The 15405-nt window shown below is 38.6% G+C and overlaps 1 protein-coding gene across 29 annotated transcripts in view; it reads left to right on the forward strand.

Annotated features, from left to right (window-relative positions):
- The window catches only part of SGIP1 (SH3GL interacting endocytic adaptor 1), a 172743-nt gene that overhangs the window by 149987 nt on the left and 7351 nt on the right, over positions 1–15405 (forward strand). For all 29 annotated transcript variants that reach the window (XM_074334896.1, XM_019731952.2, XM_074334889.1 and 26 more), the window contains 3 exons: positions 5535–5690; positions 9842–9974; positions 13172–13374. In XM_074334896.1, coding sequence (XP_074190997.1) covers positions 5535–5690; positions 9842–9974; positions 13172–13374 — 492 coding nt within the window. The remainder of the gene's footprint in view (positions 1–5534; positions 5691–9841; positions 9975–13171; positions 13375–15405) is intronic.

Consider the following 15405-nt stretch of genomic DNA (forward strand, 5'->3'; position numbering starts at 1 on the left):
TTGCTCTTTGTTTTTTACTTGCAAGGCATAGGGCTTAGAAAACCATAGTATCTATGGAAATAATAATGAGAGAAAAAATGTGCATATAGAACACTAGGCTATTTTATAAAAGTTTTTGAAATAGTGACAAGTGTAATTAGAACTTAAATTCCCACATATATTTTAAGTGGGAATCTGTATGACTAATCATGAATTCTCTTTACACTTCAGAAACACTAGTTTTTAAAAGTCTAAAGCTAACAATATTTTGCTGGGAAACTGATATAAGTAGTAACTCCACCTTTAAGTGTCCTACCCAGCCCCTGGGATCTATCAGCCATCCTAAGTGTCATGTCCTTTTAAATGTCTATGTTTTATTCTAAGCCCGGAGATTTGTAGAGAAACAAACACTGTGGACTGTGGTGTCTTAGTCCACTTGGCTGCTGTAATAGAATACCATAGACTGAGTAGCTTGTTTCTCAGAGTTCTGGAGGCTAGGAAGCCCAGGGAGCTGGTAGATTCAGTGTCTGATGACAGCTGGCTTCCTGTTTCATAGACAGCCTTTTACCATGTAACTTCACATGGTAGGTGGAGCTAGGGAGCTGCGTGGGGTCTCTTTATAAGGGCACTAATCTCATTTTTGAGGGCTCCACCCTCATGACCTAATCACCTCCCAAAGGCCCCACATCCAAATACCATCACATTGGGGATTGGGTTTCAATCTGTAGCACTCAGGTTTATCCCATGTCCTTTCTCTTTCATCTTCAGGACAGGAAGTGCATTTGCTACATCCACATGTCAATAGACATCAAAAGCTACCTAGTACAGGGGTATGAGTTTGAACTGTTAGAGCAAATAACCACCATGAGCTTAGGTTGTACATGTACTACATGGTATAAACCATAGTGCTATAAACTGAATATTTGTGTCCCCTCCCCTCTCTTTCCCAGTTCCTATATTGAAACCTATATTGGCACTCGAGCCCAATTAACATTAGTGCTTTTCCAATGCCCTTCCAAATTAACTGAGGCTTTGACTTGTGGATGCCTGCATATATTGAGTCTGTTTTCAGTTATACTGCCATAAACAGTTGACGTATATACTGTCTTGGTAGACAGGAGGTTCAATATATTTCATTGAAATTATGAAATCTAAAATTTATGAACAGATCATGAAGTGACAGTCTTCTAAATTTAATTTCACCTCCAGGCAGTGAATCATTTGATTGCTGTTCCTTTGTTATTCACTTTCAAGGAAAGAACTCAAGTACAAAAGTTCAATCATGGGATGAGGAAGGAAGGAGGAGGATAAAGTCAAACACACAGCACCACATAGAGAAATAATGCGGAAAAGGCGTGTGGATGGAGTTGCTTTTGCCAGTGGTTCCCTCTCATCCTGCATCATAGGCTTCCCCATTTGTGTTCAGACGACGCATTGGAAAGAGAAATCTATTACTCTAATTATTTTGCACTATGATATATAATCCATTCAACTATAGGTATATTTTTCCCTTCAGTATTCAGACACCTGTAACCAGTGTCTGTAGGCCCTTTGAAGCCAGGGGTTGTGTTGCTCATTTTTTAATTGCCTTCCCACTCAAATAAAACAATTTACATAGTTAGGAGTCAATAAATGTTTATTGACTTGAGAAATACCACCGCCTCCCCTTGCTGACTTGCTTTCAAAAGAGAAACTCTATCTCCCACCAAAATACCACTTAGATCTCATTTTGAGCAACCTGGGAAAGAAACTGAGCAGATTCCCTCCCAATTAAAAAGAGAGAGCCAACATTGCTAACAATGTGCAGAGTGATGGTACATACTGAAGTCTAATTAACAACGGCACTAATTGTTTTCTTCTAGAGTTGTCAAATAATATTCTGCATATCCACATATTGAAAAACATGAAGCGTAGACTCAGCTTGAGGGGAAATCCAGACTCAGCACCAGTTCAGCACTAGTAAATCAAGCAAGGTTTATGGATCTAAAAGATAGAGGAGGAAAACTGGGAGATGAGCAACATTCTTCAGAAGAGATAGAGGTGCAAACTTCCAGAAACCAAAATTCCATTCAGAGCAGTGCAGAGTTATGGATAACAAATCTGAGGGGAAGAGGGAGCATATGGCAACTTTAGGAAGCTCACCTGCCTCCAGCTCTATCCCAAGCCAGCTTTATACATACAAGCCTATAGCAGTTCTTCACATAAACTACTTTGAATGTGTACCCAAGACCATCTCACCTGAGCCACATGGCCCTCATTAACCACAGTTACATAGTCTACAAGGTGCTGTGGGGCAAAGAGAGTTCCCTATGCTCAGACGTGAGCAACATTTTCATTTATTAACCTCAGTTTCCTCAGAATGTGCAAAACTGAACTTAAAGTTGTAGAACTAGTACAAGGGTCAGTTATCCAGATGAAGGGAGAAGTCATAAAGAGGTTCACTCATTTTAAATATATACTGTTTCCCAAAGAAGATTCCTTTTGCGATTTCTGCTTCTGGCCAAAGTGGAGTGACAGGGACTTATTGACCCCTGCACCTGAAAACTCCTCAAAAGCTGACAAAATATAGGAAATAATGATTTGCAAGACACTGGACCTCGGGTGAAGGACAGTGACCCTGAGAGGTCAGGTGTGCCATATGATCGCCCCAGCTTACTTTCTTGAGAGTTGCCACACCGTGGCGTGGGGAGAGCCCAGCAGACTACCAGCTGTTCGTGGGGAGGTGTCTCCCCGAGGCACACTCCACTACAAAACTGGCTGAGGGGGTGTCAAAGGAAGCTCGTGGCCGGTAGGTACTTCTGTACACTGTGCACTGCAGAAGCTGGCTGTGGAGAAGGTGAGCACATGGCAGGAGCTGGAAAACGTATATGCATTGCAGGATCGAGGCGCTGGGGCAGCCCAGCCACATGCACTGCAGGAGCCAGATGCTAGGGAAGCTCCTGTGCTTCTGGGAACTAGCAAAGCCACATGGGCTGCAATGCCCACATACTGAGAGTGCCACATGCACTGCAGGAGCTACCGTGTTTCCCTGAAAACAAGACCTAGCCAGACCCTCAGCTCTAATGCATCTTTTGGAGCAAAAATTAATATAAGACCTGGTATTATATTATATTATATTATACCCAGTCTTATAGTAAAATAAGATAGGGTCTTATATTAATTTTTGCTCCAAAAGACGCATAAGAGCTGATGGTCTGGCTAGGTCTTGTTTTCGGGGAAACACGGCAGCTACACACAAGCTTGGAGCCTGCTTGGCAAGCACATTGGAACCAGAAAGGAAAATCCCTTCTTCCCACAGTGTCTTCTAGCGCCCTCTACTGGCAAAGCTTAATATGGTTCCTGTTACCAAAGGGAAAAAATATATAAGGGGCCCATTATTAATTTTCTCAGAGCAGGCAGTAAAGGGTGAAGTGGAGTTACACTGATGTTATGTAAAAATTGATACAGTGGTTCTAAATTTCATATGGAAATGCAAAGGCCCTACAATAGTCAAAACAACTTTGAAAAGGGACAACATTGATGGACTAGTACTACTTGATTTCAGAACTATTATAAAGCTTGATTTATAAAGCAATAAATCAAGATAGTGTGGTATTGGTGTAAAGACAGACAAAATAGATGAATGGAACAGAACAGAGAATCCAGAAATAGATCCACACATATATGGACAACTGAATTTCAACAAAATTGCCAAGTGGAGAAAGAACAGTCTTTTTCTCAACAAATGGTGCTACAGCAATTAGCTATCCATACCCACACACTAAAAAAAATGAACGGGGATCCGTACCTCACACCCAATACAAAAATTAACTAAAACATAGATCATAAAGCTAAATGTAAAACTAAAAATAGAAAACTTCTAGAAGAACATATAGGTGAAATTTCTGTGACCTTGGGTTTGTCAAAGATTTCTTAGATAGGATTCCAAAAGAATAAATTGATTAGATACAACCCATAAAAAATAAATGGATGAATTAAAAACTTATGCTCTTCAAAAATACTCTGAAGACAAAGGAGTAAAACCGAGACACAGACTGGAGAAAAAATCTTGGCAAAGCATGTATCTGATAAATGATTTGTGTCCAGAATATATGAAGAACTCTCAAAACCCAATAAGAAAACAGAAAACTCAATTTAAAAACTTGGCAGAAAATTTGAGCAGACACTTCACCAAGGTAGATAACTGATGACAAATAAGCTCATGAAAAGATGCTTAAGATCATTAGCCATTAGGGAAATTAAAACAACAGGGAGATACTACTGCTCACCTGTTAGAATGGCCAAAGTTAAAAAGACAAATCCTACCAAATGTGGCCAAGGATGTGGAAGAACTGAAACTCTCATACACAGCTATTTTTTCCACTTTAGAAAACAGTCTGACGGTCTCTTAAAAAGTTAAAGATGCATCTACCATGTGATCCAGTGACTCCACTGCTGTACATTTATCCAAGAGAAATGAGAGCCTATGTCCATACAATGACTTGGTCACTCATATTCATCACAGATTTATTTGTAATAGGCAAAATAGGCAAAATCTGGAAAGAATTCAAATGTTCTCCAACAGGTGCATGAACTTAAAAAAAAAACAAAAAAAAAAAACCTATGGTATATCCATGTGCTACCCAGCAATAAAAAGATATGAACTATTATTGATGCTCATACTACATGAATGACTCTCAAAATAATTACGCTAAGTGAAAGAAGCCAGACTCCTCACCCACAGCACATACTTTCTGCTTCGTTTTATGTAAAATTCTAGGAAGTACAAACTAATGCATAGTGTTGGAAAGCATATTAGCAATTGCCTAGGGATGGGCAGTAGAAAGAGGGATTACAGAGACCCAGGAGGAAATATTTAGGGATGCTGGGTATGTTCATAATCTTGAATGTGTGATGGTTTTACAGGTGTATGCTATGTCAAAACTCATGGAATTTTATACTATAAATAAGTGTCATTTATTGTATGTCAATTATACCTCAATATAGGCCTTTTTTAAAGAAAGGATTATTCTTGCTTCCAAATTATCACCCTATTGTGTTGCTTTATGTGTTAACTGATTTTACGATTTCAACCAAATAGACAAGTTAATGGAATGAAGATCTAGTTAAGAGGGAAGCAAGAAATTTGCCTCAGGGGTACATAAAAGAACATGCTCCAGGCATCACTCAGAAAACTAAAATAAGTCCCAGTGAATAGTGTGATAACATTGTGCAATTTAATACCTTCAAATATGTTGCCCAAATTCAGAAATCAAAGAGAGAGAGAGAGAACCATCAGAATAGATGATTCTGTTTGTGAGCTGAACATACAGACTTTTCTACAGAAAGAGAAAAGCTGCACTTTTCTTCTTGTAGTTCAAAAACACGTTCAACAAAATAGCTACTTTTTTGGGATGTGTTGAACCATTGAGTCTAAGAAATGATTTAGTAGTTGAAAGCATCTCTTCTGCTGTGTGATACTGTTACGTAAATCTTTTCTTTTCCACAGCTGTTTTGATTCACAGCATACTGACCTGGGCTTCCTCTCTTTCCTCTCATGTGTTTTGATATGCCAGATGTATCGTGAAGATTACTGGAGAAATGGTGTTGTCCTTTCCTGCTGGCATCACCAGACACTTTGCCAACAACCCATCGCCAGCTGCCCTGACTTTCCGGGTGATAAATTTCAGCAGGTTAGAACACGTCCTGCCAAATCCCCAACTTCTCTGCTGGTAAATATATTTTGCACAAATTTTTTAGAATAGTGTTTAGCTTAGCACTTTATGTTTAGATGAGGGAGGGATATACCTTAGCAAGGGAGTAGCGCTATAGAGAAATTACCGCTGCTCAGATAGGTGGGTAGATTCAAACCCAGAACTTTGATCATCTGTCCAAGATTTTTGTGGGTGATTGTATGTGGCTAACTATCTCAAGTGACTAAAGAGACATTTAGAGCAATAAAATCTGTATTAGTGACAATTTATTTATTGTTTGCTTTACTTATCAGTAGACAATGGAAGAGAATGGTGGGAAGTGAGCCCATAAAAGGAATAAAATTCATTTGTTGTATTAGCATCTTTTAAAGGCAAATGATATGTAAACTGCGAGTTACTCTTCGTATAAGCTTGAAAATCTTTTCTGTGAAACACATAATTTTATTGTAATGGTAATTGCTTTGATAGAACTTTACGTATGTGACATCAAAGAAGCTTTTGATTTATGTAATTTTACTTCACATTTTCTGTTAAATCTGAATATGATGTTTTTATCATACATATGTACATGTATGTTCACACAAACATACACATATGCATGCTATTAAAAATGATCAACTGTACAAGTTAATTATTAGCAATGGATGAAACTAAAGGAGTTACTTGTTTTGTTTGTTCATTCATTGTTTTATTTAGAATCCACATATAAATGAGATCATATGGTATTTGTCTTTCTCAGTCTGACTTATTTCACTTAGCATAATACACTCTATGTCCACCCATGTTGTCACAAATCATAAGATTACATTCTTTTTAATGGCTGAATAATATTCCATTGTATGTATGTACCACTTCTTTATCCAATTGTCTGTTGATGGGCACTTAGGTCGCTTCCATATCTTGGCTATTGTAAATAATGCTGCAGTGAACATAGGGGTGCACATATCTTTTCAAATTAATGCTTTAGATTTCTTCAGATAAATACCCAAAAGTATTTGTTAGGTCATGTGGTAGTTCTATTTTTAATTTTTTAAGGAGCCTCCAAACTGTTTTCCATAGTTGCTGCACCAATTCGCAATCCCACCACCAGTGCATGAGGGTTCCTTTTTCTCCACATCCTCGCCAACACTTGTTTGTTGATGTATTGATGATAGTCATCCTGACAGAAGTGAGGTGATATCTCATTGAAGTTTTAATTTTCGTTCTCTGATGATTAATGATGTTGAGCATCTTGCCATATGTCTATTGACCACCTGTATGTCCCCTTTGGAGAAATGTCTATTTAGATCCTCTGCCCATTTTTAAATGGGATTGTTTGTTTTCTTGGTGTTAATTTGTATGAATTCTTTATAAATTTTGAATATTAACCCTTTATTAGATGCCTCATTGGTGAATATCTTCTCCCATTCAGTAGGCTGTCCTTTTGTTTTGTTGATGGTTTACCTTGATGTGCAAAAACTTTTTAGTTTGATGTAGTCCCATTTGTTTTTCTTTTGTTTCCCTTGTCTAAGAAGATAGATAAATATATATATAACTAACAGCAATGTCAGAGAGTTTACTGCCTATGTTTTCTTCTAAGTGTTTCATGGTTTTGCGTCTTACGTCCAAGTCTTTAGTCCATTTTGAGTTTATTAATGTATATGGCATTAGAAGGGGTCTGGTTTCATTTTTTGCATGTATTTCTCCAGTTTTTTCGACACCATTATTGAATAGACTGTCTTTACCCCATTGTATATTCTTGCCTCCTTTGTCAGATTAAATGACCATCTAGGCATGGGTTTATTTCTGTATTCAGTTCCATTGATCTATGTGTCTGTTTTTAGGCCAATACAATACTGCTTTTATTACTACAGCCTTGTAGTACAGCTTGATATCAAACCGTGTGATACTTCTAACTTTGTTCTTCTTTCTGAAGATTGCTGTGGCTATTCAGGGTCTTTTGTGGTTCCATCTAAACTTTAAGATTACTTGTTCTAGTTCTGTGAAAAATGTCATTGGTATTTTGATAGAGATTTCATTGAATCTATAGATTGCTTTGGATAGTATGGACATTGTAATGATGTTAATTCTTCCTATCAAAAGAAGTCACTCTTGACAGCTTTCTCTCCATCATCAAGTCCTAGCATTCCATTTAAAAGTTCTTGTCTAAAGTGGCTGCTTTTTACCTTTATCGTGACCTTCCTTGTCCAAGTGATCTCTGGGCCACTGCAATTGCTTTCCTCCTTCCTATCCTGCATGCAATCTTGCCCCACTACTACATTTTTCACACAGCAGCTGAATGACCTTTTAGGAGGTAAATCAGGTTATCCTTGCTCATCACCTTCTGGTGGCTCCACAATGCATCTGTAGCAGAATCCAAACTTGTTACCATTGCCTTTGAGTTTCTGTGTCATCCACCCTTGCCTGTTTCTCTGTCCTCATCTCCCACCATCTTGCATCAGAATCCTTATAGCTTCCGCCAGACCTACCAGTCTCAGACTGAGTCCTTTCCCACAAAAAGGCTTTGTGTGCTTGTTTTCTCTGCCTCCAGTACTTTTTCCACCCTTCTTCCCCTGAATCCTACTCATCCTTCAGATCTCAACTCCGCTCAGCTTCCTCCAACCATCCCACTCTCCTCCCCACCACCCACCATTCCTAAATTAAATCATGTCCCCTTGTTATTCTTTCTCCAGGTACCTTTTGTCACACTTACTAAAATTAACAATTATATATCTATTTGTGTTTCTTCATTCATTCATCTCCCCTACTAGACTGTAAAACCCATGAGGGAATGGAATACAACTATTGGTTCACCACTGTATCTTCAGTACCTTCCTCTGTGCCTGGCATCTAATAAGGACTTGAGTAATATTTGTTGAATGAATGAACAACTCAACCATAACTTAAATAATTTAGTCAAGCCGGATATTTATTCAGAATAACTGAAGGTTCTTGGTATTTGGAATTTGAGGACCTATATAGTCACTCACTTTCTTGACTGAGTGGGACTTTCATTCCAGTGGTGAACAAAACAGGTCTTTCAGGAGATTACCAGGATTATTTTCTCCTCTTTGGTCCTTGCATTGGCTTAACTGGCAAACTTGATTCCAGGTTTAAAAGTGTAACAGAAACAATCACTCATTAAATGAAAAATAAATATGAAATGATCCAGATTGGAAATCAGAAACTTCTTATTTCAGTTTCCCTTCATGTTTTTAGTGTGCACATTAAGCCAGTAGATTTAATGAAATAGTTCATAATGTATCTAACAGAGTGGCTAGCACAGAACAAGTGCTCAAAAAATTATAGCTACTATGATAGTATTTATATGGGATATACTGAAAGTGAAATGTCAGTAAACGAGTTATGTGTCAAGTTACCGAATTACTTCCATTCTCAGTTCCCTCATTATGTGGGAAGTAAGCAGATGTTTTTCACACTCTTGCCTGATTCTTTTTGTCACTGAGATGAGTATTTTCAAGATACATTGAGTGAGTGGCCTGTGGACAGGCCTTTTGAGCAAAGCTAACACCTCTTATAAATTACAAAACTCCTTAGTTCGTTAAAGTTGTACTTGTCAGTTGTAACTACCATGATCATTATCATTTAAATTCCAGGGTCATCTTGTAAGAGAAGTGACTTTTTTATGATTTAGATGCTCTTAGATGAAATATTGTAGCATGAAATACTGTCCCTACCTAAAAAGGTAATTTTAGTCTTGCCCTTTTCTCCTCAATTGGAGATCAAGGCCATGTTTACATTTGGCCAAATATTGAACTCAGTAATTTCTGAGAAACTATTGTTCAAGTCAGTACAAAAGAAAAAAATGTACTCAGCTCCTTGATTGCATTAACTAAGAGGAAACGGTGCTGATGTAGAAAGAGCTATTCCATTTGGGTTAATAAATAATTAATTCTTTAAAGTAACAAATTATCATCATGATTGGTTAATACCTCTAGGTACTCACTGAGATTTATAACAATACAATAATGCATCCCTATGGGTATTAGTCTATTAATACCATTCAGAAGTGCAATTGTACTAAAACCATACTACTGTTAGTCATATAATCTCTACAAATTGTGAAAGATGAATATAGAAATCAGATGACAATTTGCTAAGATGCCTCTTTGTGTGGTTTATATTTGTAACCAGATGCTACTCAATCATTTTTCTTCCCAATTGAATAGCGATAATTCCCAAAATGATGCCAATACAAAGGAATTCTGGGTAAACATGCCAAATTTGATGACTCACCTAAAGAAAGTGTCGGAACAAAAACCCCAGGCTACATATTATAACGTGGACATGCTCAAATATCAGGTAAGCCTATTTATATGGTCAGGGTACCTCTTTCACATTACAAATATTCTAATGTAACTAACATTAAATAAAAGTAAATAAAGTAACATTTCTTGTAATATTATTTAAAAGCTACAAGTTATAAGAAAACTGAAATTTTAAAAGACTAGTTGGGGACTTAGTGACAAGAATATTCATACATATCCTTATTAGTTTAAATTTACAAGTAAAATATTTTATTTAAAAATTAGAGAAACATACCACAAAAATAAAGTCGAGAAACTTACATCAATTAAGTTTATAAATATTGATAAACTTCTTCACTGTAATTTTGTTAATAACATTAGTGTACTAAAAAAAAAAACCTCTCATTTTCAGTTATTAAATATAAGTAATCTGGTGTTTTTTTCTGAATGTGATAGTCCTCTGAAATAAATTCTAATAAATGATTTCTTATGTTAAGTATAATTTAATGTTAAAAGAATGTTTGGCACAACACAATGTAGTACATGAGAAATTTCTTTTTTTATCTAAGGCTGTCCTTACCCCAAATAAGGATTCTATAGAGCCCTGAGTATCTTACTGATTCCCAGCCACTTAATCAACTAGGTTATTTTCAACGCATTGTAATTTTTGTGATTAAATATGTTCAAATTATTTTTCTTAAGATAAGGAAAAAAATTATTTTTTAAAGTTGGACTTTACTAAAAATCAATGCATCTCAAACATGACTGTACTTTACAATTACCAGGAAACTTATAAACAAATGCTAGTTCTGAACTAGTGCTAATTGTAGATAGATAGAGATAGATACCTATGTTAAAATCTATTTACAGATAGATATGGACAAAGGTACAGGTACAGGTATAAAAACAGATACCTGCTGGGCCTGAAACTCCCAGAGATTTTGACATAATTGGTTCTGGATAAGACCCAGTATGTATATTTATTACAAGTCCTCCAGCTGATTATAATACACCCTACGGGTTGAAAACTACTTATTTATATTGTTATAAGAAAACCATTGAAGGTGAAGTATCTATATGATGGTACATTTTATAAAAATGAAATTAAACAGAATGTTTTTCCTGAAAGAATAGTATCATCAAAGCTTTGGACATTACCGATAATACTGAACAAACACATGATATGACAGAAATTCATCACTTTCATAATTAAAATACAACAGAAAAACGCATTTTTATTTAACGGTTATTTTTTCCCAAAAAAACATTTAAACACATTTAGTGATTGCTTTAAGCTTCTGAGAGAAATGAAATGGGGTAAGAAAAAGAAACTCCAGTGCAATATTTCCCTGAGTGAGAAGTTAAATTTCGGGGCACATGCATGGTTCTTATGCCCAAAAGGGTAAAACTAAAACTGTAGTTGTTTTCTTTCATGAAATTTCATTAGAAACCCTGTATCTATATTTTCACTTCAGATTACAATTTTCTTTGAAATTTTAAATCCTGTGAGATTTTTTTTTAGTCTCCGCATTTGTCATTAAGTGAACCTAGAAAGTAGAAAGAACTCACCTATCACTATATGAGCTTGGTGTAAAGTATTAAAGTGTAGGCAAGAGACTGAACTCTGGAATTAAGTCAGCTTCCTACCCGCCACTGACCTCGGGCACTTCATCTCCCTAAACCTCAGTTTCCTCAGCTGCAAATAAGGATAACAATGATTCCTACCTAGATATTTTATAGGTTATTGTGAGGAGCTAGTAGCCCAATATATTTCGCAGTACTTTGTAAAATGTAAGTAGGCCTGTCATTCTGTGTTTAAGTGTGCTCCGCGGACTGTCTTTTGCCTGTTTCGTGGTGGTGGTGTTTTTCAACAATATAAGAAACTAGTATTTTTTGGGATTGCCCTCAAATCTCAGCATGTTTAGTTTCTGGCCATGAGCAGCATCCCCCAGTAATCAGGACAACCAAAAACACACCCTCACATATCCCCTCGCTGGGTAAGACAGCTCCTATCAAGTTATGAACTCCTGCTGAGGATATGGTGCAGAAAGGAGCGGGCGGACTAGACTGCTCTGCCTTTGATCTACCTTCAATAATAGATTTCCAAATAAAAGTTCCTTGCAGAGGACTGTGCTGCTAATATTTAAAGTTTAAAAACTATTATAATGGTTATCTAACTAAAATTGTCATCAAAAGCCACGTCTGTCATTTTATAAAAGAACCCATTACTGGGCTTGTTCCTGCAGCAGCCATTCCTGCCTTGTGAGCTCAGCCTGCCCTCAGGCCCCCACCCTGTGGTGTCCATATGTGCAGACATTGCTCGGCCAATAGAGAGCTGTTTATATTCTTCAACACCAGCAAGACTCATACTCCATGAATAAAATTGCAAAGGCATAAACACCACCTACACAGCCCCTGCAGTGTGCATTATCACAGTGAACAATCGAGAAATAATTTTTTACTGTGGACCCAGCACTCAAGTTGATATCATTGTCTTTAGATAAGATATGTTTTTATTGCTTCTTCAGTCCTGGCTTTTTCTTGGACAAACTCACAGTTGATTCTAACTAGAATGGACAGTAGACAGTTGAACACAGCACTTCCAGTTAGAAGACCTTGAGTTGAGCTCTTACTTTGGCAAATCCCAAAAGAGTAACAATAACCTGCTCTGTTTAATTAACTGGTTTGTTGTAAAGAGAAGTATGATCAGAATATGAATAAGTAGCATGGATTTATATGTTAATTCCTTCTTATGTGCTAAGCAGTATGCTGAGTGTTTCGCATAAAACATCTCCTTCAATCTGCCTGACAACTCTACGGGTAAATATTGTTCTTATAATTCCCATTTGGCAGATGAGGAAATAGTGAGTCTCAAACAGATTGAGTGCCTGGTCCAAGATGACTCAGCTTGTAAGTGACAATCAGAACTCACACCCAGGACTGTCTAACTCCTTGGCCTCAGCTCCTAACCAGTGTGCTACCACCTCTTGATTGTAAACTCGAATGTGCTAGGGAGATATTAGTCATTGATTGTATGTTTTTAACCTGCAACAATTTACCCGAAGCACCAGCTCTCTCTCACATGGCCCCCGTCCTGGTGATTTTCACTGAGCGCTCCTCAGTGAGCAGCACCAACAACATAAAGACGTTTCGATATCTAAGAACATTCCTATGGGAGATACTCACAGCCGCTGGTTTTGTTTCAGATTAACAGTCGAGCCTTAAATATTGTCTTTCCTGTCGTTTGGCAAGGTGTCTGCCCAGGGCATTCAGTCCACGCCTCTGAACCTGGCAGTGAACTGGCGGTGTGAGCCAGCAAGCACGGACCTGCGCATTGACTACAAATACAATACGGATGCAATGACAACCGCTGTAGCCCTCAACAACGTGCAGTTCCTGGTCCCCATAGACGGAGGAGTAACCAAGCTCCAAGCTGTGCTCCCCCCAGCAGTCTGGTAAGTAGCCCTAGTCCCCATCTGCTTCCCCAAAGAGCTCCTTCTGGGCAAGGGCATCACAGAATTAGCGCTTGTGTTTCCTACCAGAGGAGATCACAGCAGGCCTACGTGTCAGGGTTCAGGGCAGGAAACAGAAACCACTTAAGCAGAAATTGATTTAACACAGATTTAGCTGCTCACACAATGGTAGACGTGCTAGAAGAACAAGCTTTAGCCTGTATCTCCAAGAATGTTTCTCAGAAGACCATAGAACTGGCTGACCAGAGGAGCTGCTACCTCTGCCTTAACCAAGAAGAAACATTAGAAGGCTGCTTGTGGGGCCATTGAATTCAAGAACTCACCACTGTCACACTGATTCAAGGATGACAAAGCTATGACTGCCACTGCCTTAACTGCTTCTCAACACCCACAAAACTGGAGACTGGATTGGCGCACTCCTGTTAGAAGATTCCCACATCTCAATTATGTTGCTGGGAGCAGAAAATAGCCAAGAATGCAACAGAACAATGGCCTCTCCCTCCCTCCTATCCTCCAAATCTCACGGAGTGTATGTAATTGGTGCGTCTAATTTTCATCTAGGGCTCTAAGTGCAGGGGACTCTAAGAAGTGTAGGTTTTAATTGTGTAGCCTCTGGATTATAAAAAAAGCACACTAGAGAAGTTATGGTAAGAGATATTGAATAGACACCAAGTACAATAGCAGCTGCTAAAAAGAACTTATTTTCTTAGAAAAAAATACTCTAGTTTTCCCATATGATTGTCAGAAGCAAAAAAAAAATAGAACATTAAAAAAAAAAAGAATGTCAGCCATTTGACAGCTCCAGTTTAAATTACCTGAATTAGCGGGTGGCTGGTTGGCACAATTGGTCTGAGTATGGTGCTGATAACACCAACGTTGCCAGTTTGATCCATGCATGGGCCACTGTGAGCTGTGCCTTCCTTAAAAAATAGAAAAAAATAAATTAATAAAAAACAAATTACCTGAATTAGGAGAGATCCAACATGGCAGAGTAGATAAACACTGTGCTTGCCTCCTCCCATGAGCACATTACATTTACAACTAAATTATAGAACAATCAACCTGGAAAACCATCTGAAGTCAGGCTGAGCAGAAGTTTTATAACTAATGTTATAAAGAAGAAGCCACGTTGACACTGGTAGAAGGGGCAGAGATGCGAAGCGGGGTTGGCCCCAAACCTCCGTTTGGCAGTTGAGAATCAGGAGGGATATCTTGGCCATGGAGTTTCCCCCCCAGAGGTGCTAGGAACCCCAGCCCAGAGTAGCGGTGCCTGGAAGAGATGCCCAAAATCTGGCTGTGAAAAACAGTGGGGATTCTGACCATTGGGTGAGATGGAAGGCTGTGGGAAACCCAGACATCCTCATAAATGGCCCACACACAGACTCACTGGCTTGCAGACACCCACCCTGGGCTCTAGTGGAGGGTGAATGAGGGACGGGGGGGCATCAGAGGCATTCAGAGGTCAGGCTGAGGTATGTGTGGCTTCAAGGCAAAGCCTGAAGGGATAGTCACCATTTTCCCTATGTGGGGTCCTTGTCCCATGAATCCAGCAGGCAGTCACCATCTTTCCTATTTTGAGCCTTCCCCCTACACTTATGGCCAAATCTGAATCTGATTGGCCTGGTGACCTCTACTGCTTCACCCTGCTGACTCACTGGGATCCCACCTTACCCAATTCCCCCATCATAAGAGGCACTTTCTCTAGAGCAGCCAGCCCCACCCACATTGCATTTTCTTGGAAAACTTATCAGAGTCCATGGGCCCCAGGTGAATGGTGACTGGCCTCGGTGTGCTCTGAGACGTTTGCTGATTAGCTGCAGGCTCATCACTGGCACAAACCAGAATTAACATTAAACTGCTGATCACAACTCTTCCACTCTAGTGACTCCCTGAGACCCTGCCTTTCACACCCAACTTATGTACTGCACGAGGCTTTATCAGCGGCTGAACCTTACAGGAGCCAGCAGGTGGCAGCAGACCTTAGGGTTTCCTGGCTTTTTGCAAAGCTATCCC

The sequence above is a fragment of the Rhinolophus sinicus genome, linkage group LG06 (genome assembly GCF_036562045.2).
Source record: "Rhinolophus sinicus isolate RSC01 linkage group LG06, ASM3656204v1, whole genome shotgun sequence".
NCBI lineage: Eukaryota > Metazoa > Chordata > Mammalia > Chiroptera > Rhinolophidae > Rhinolophus > Rhinolophus sinicus.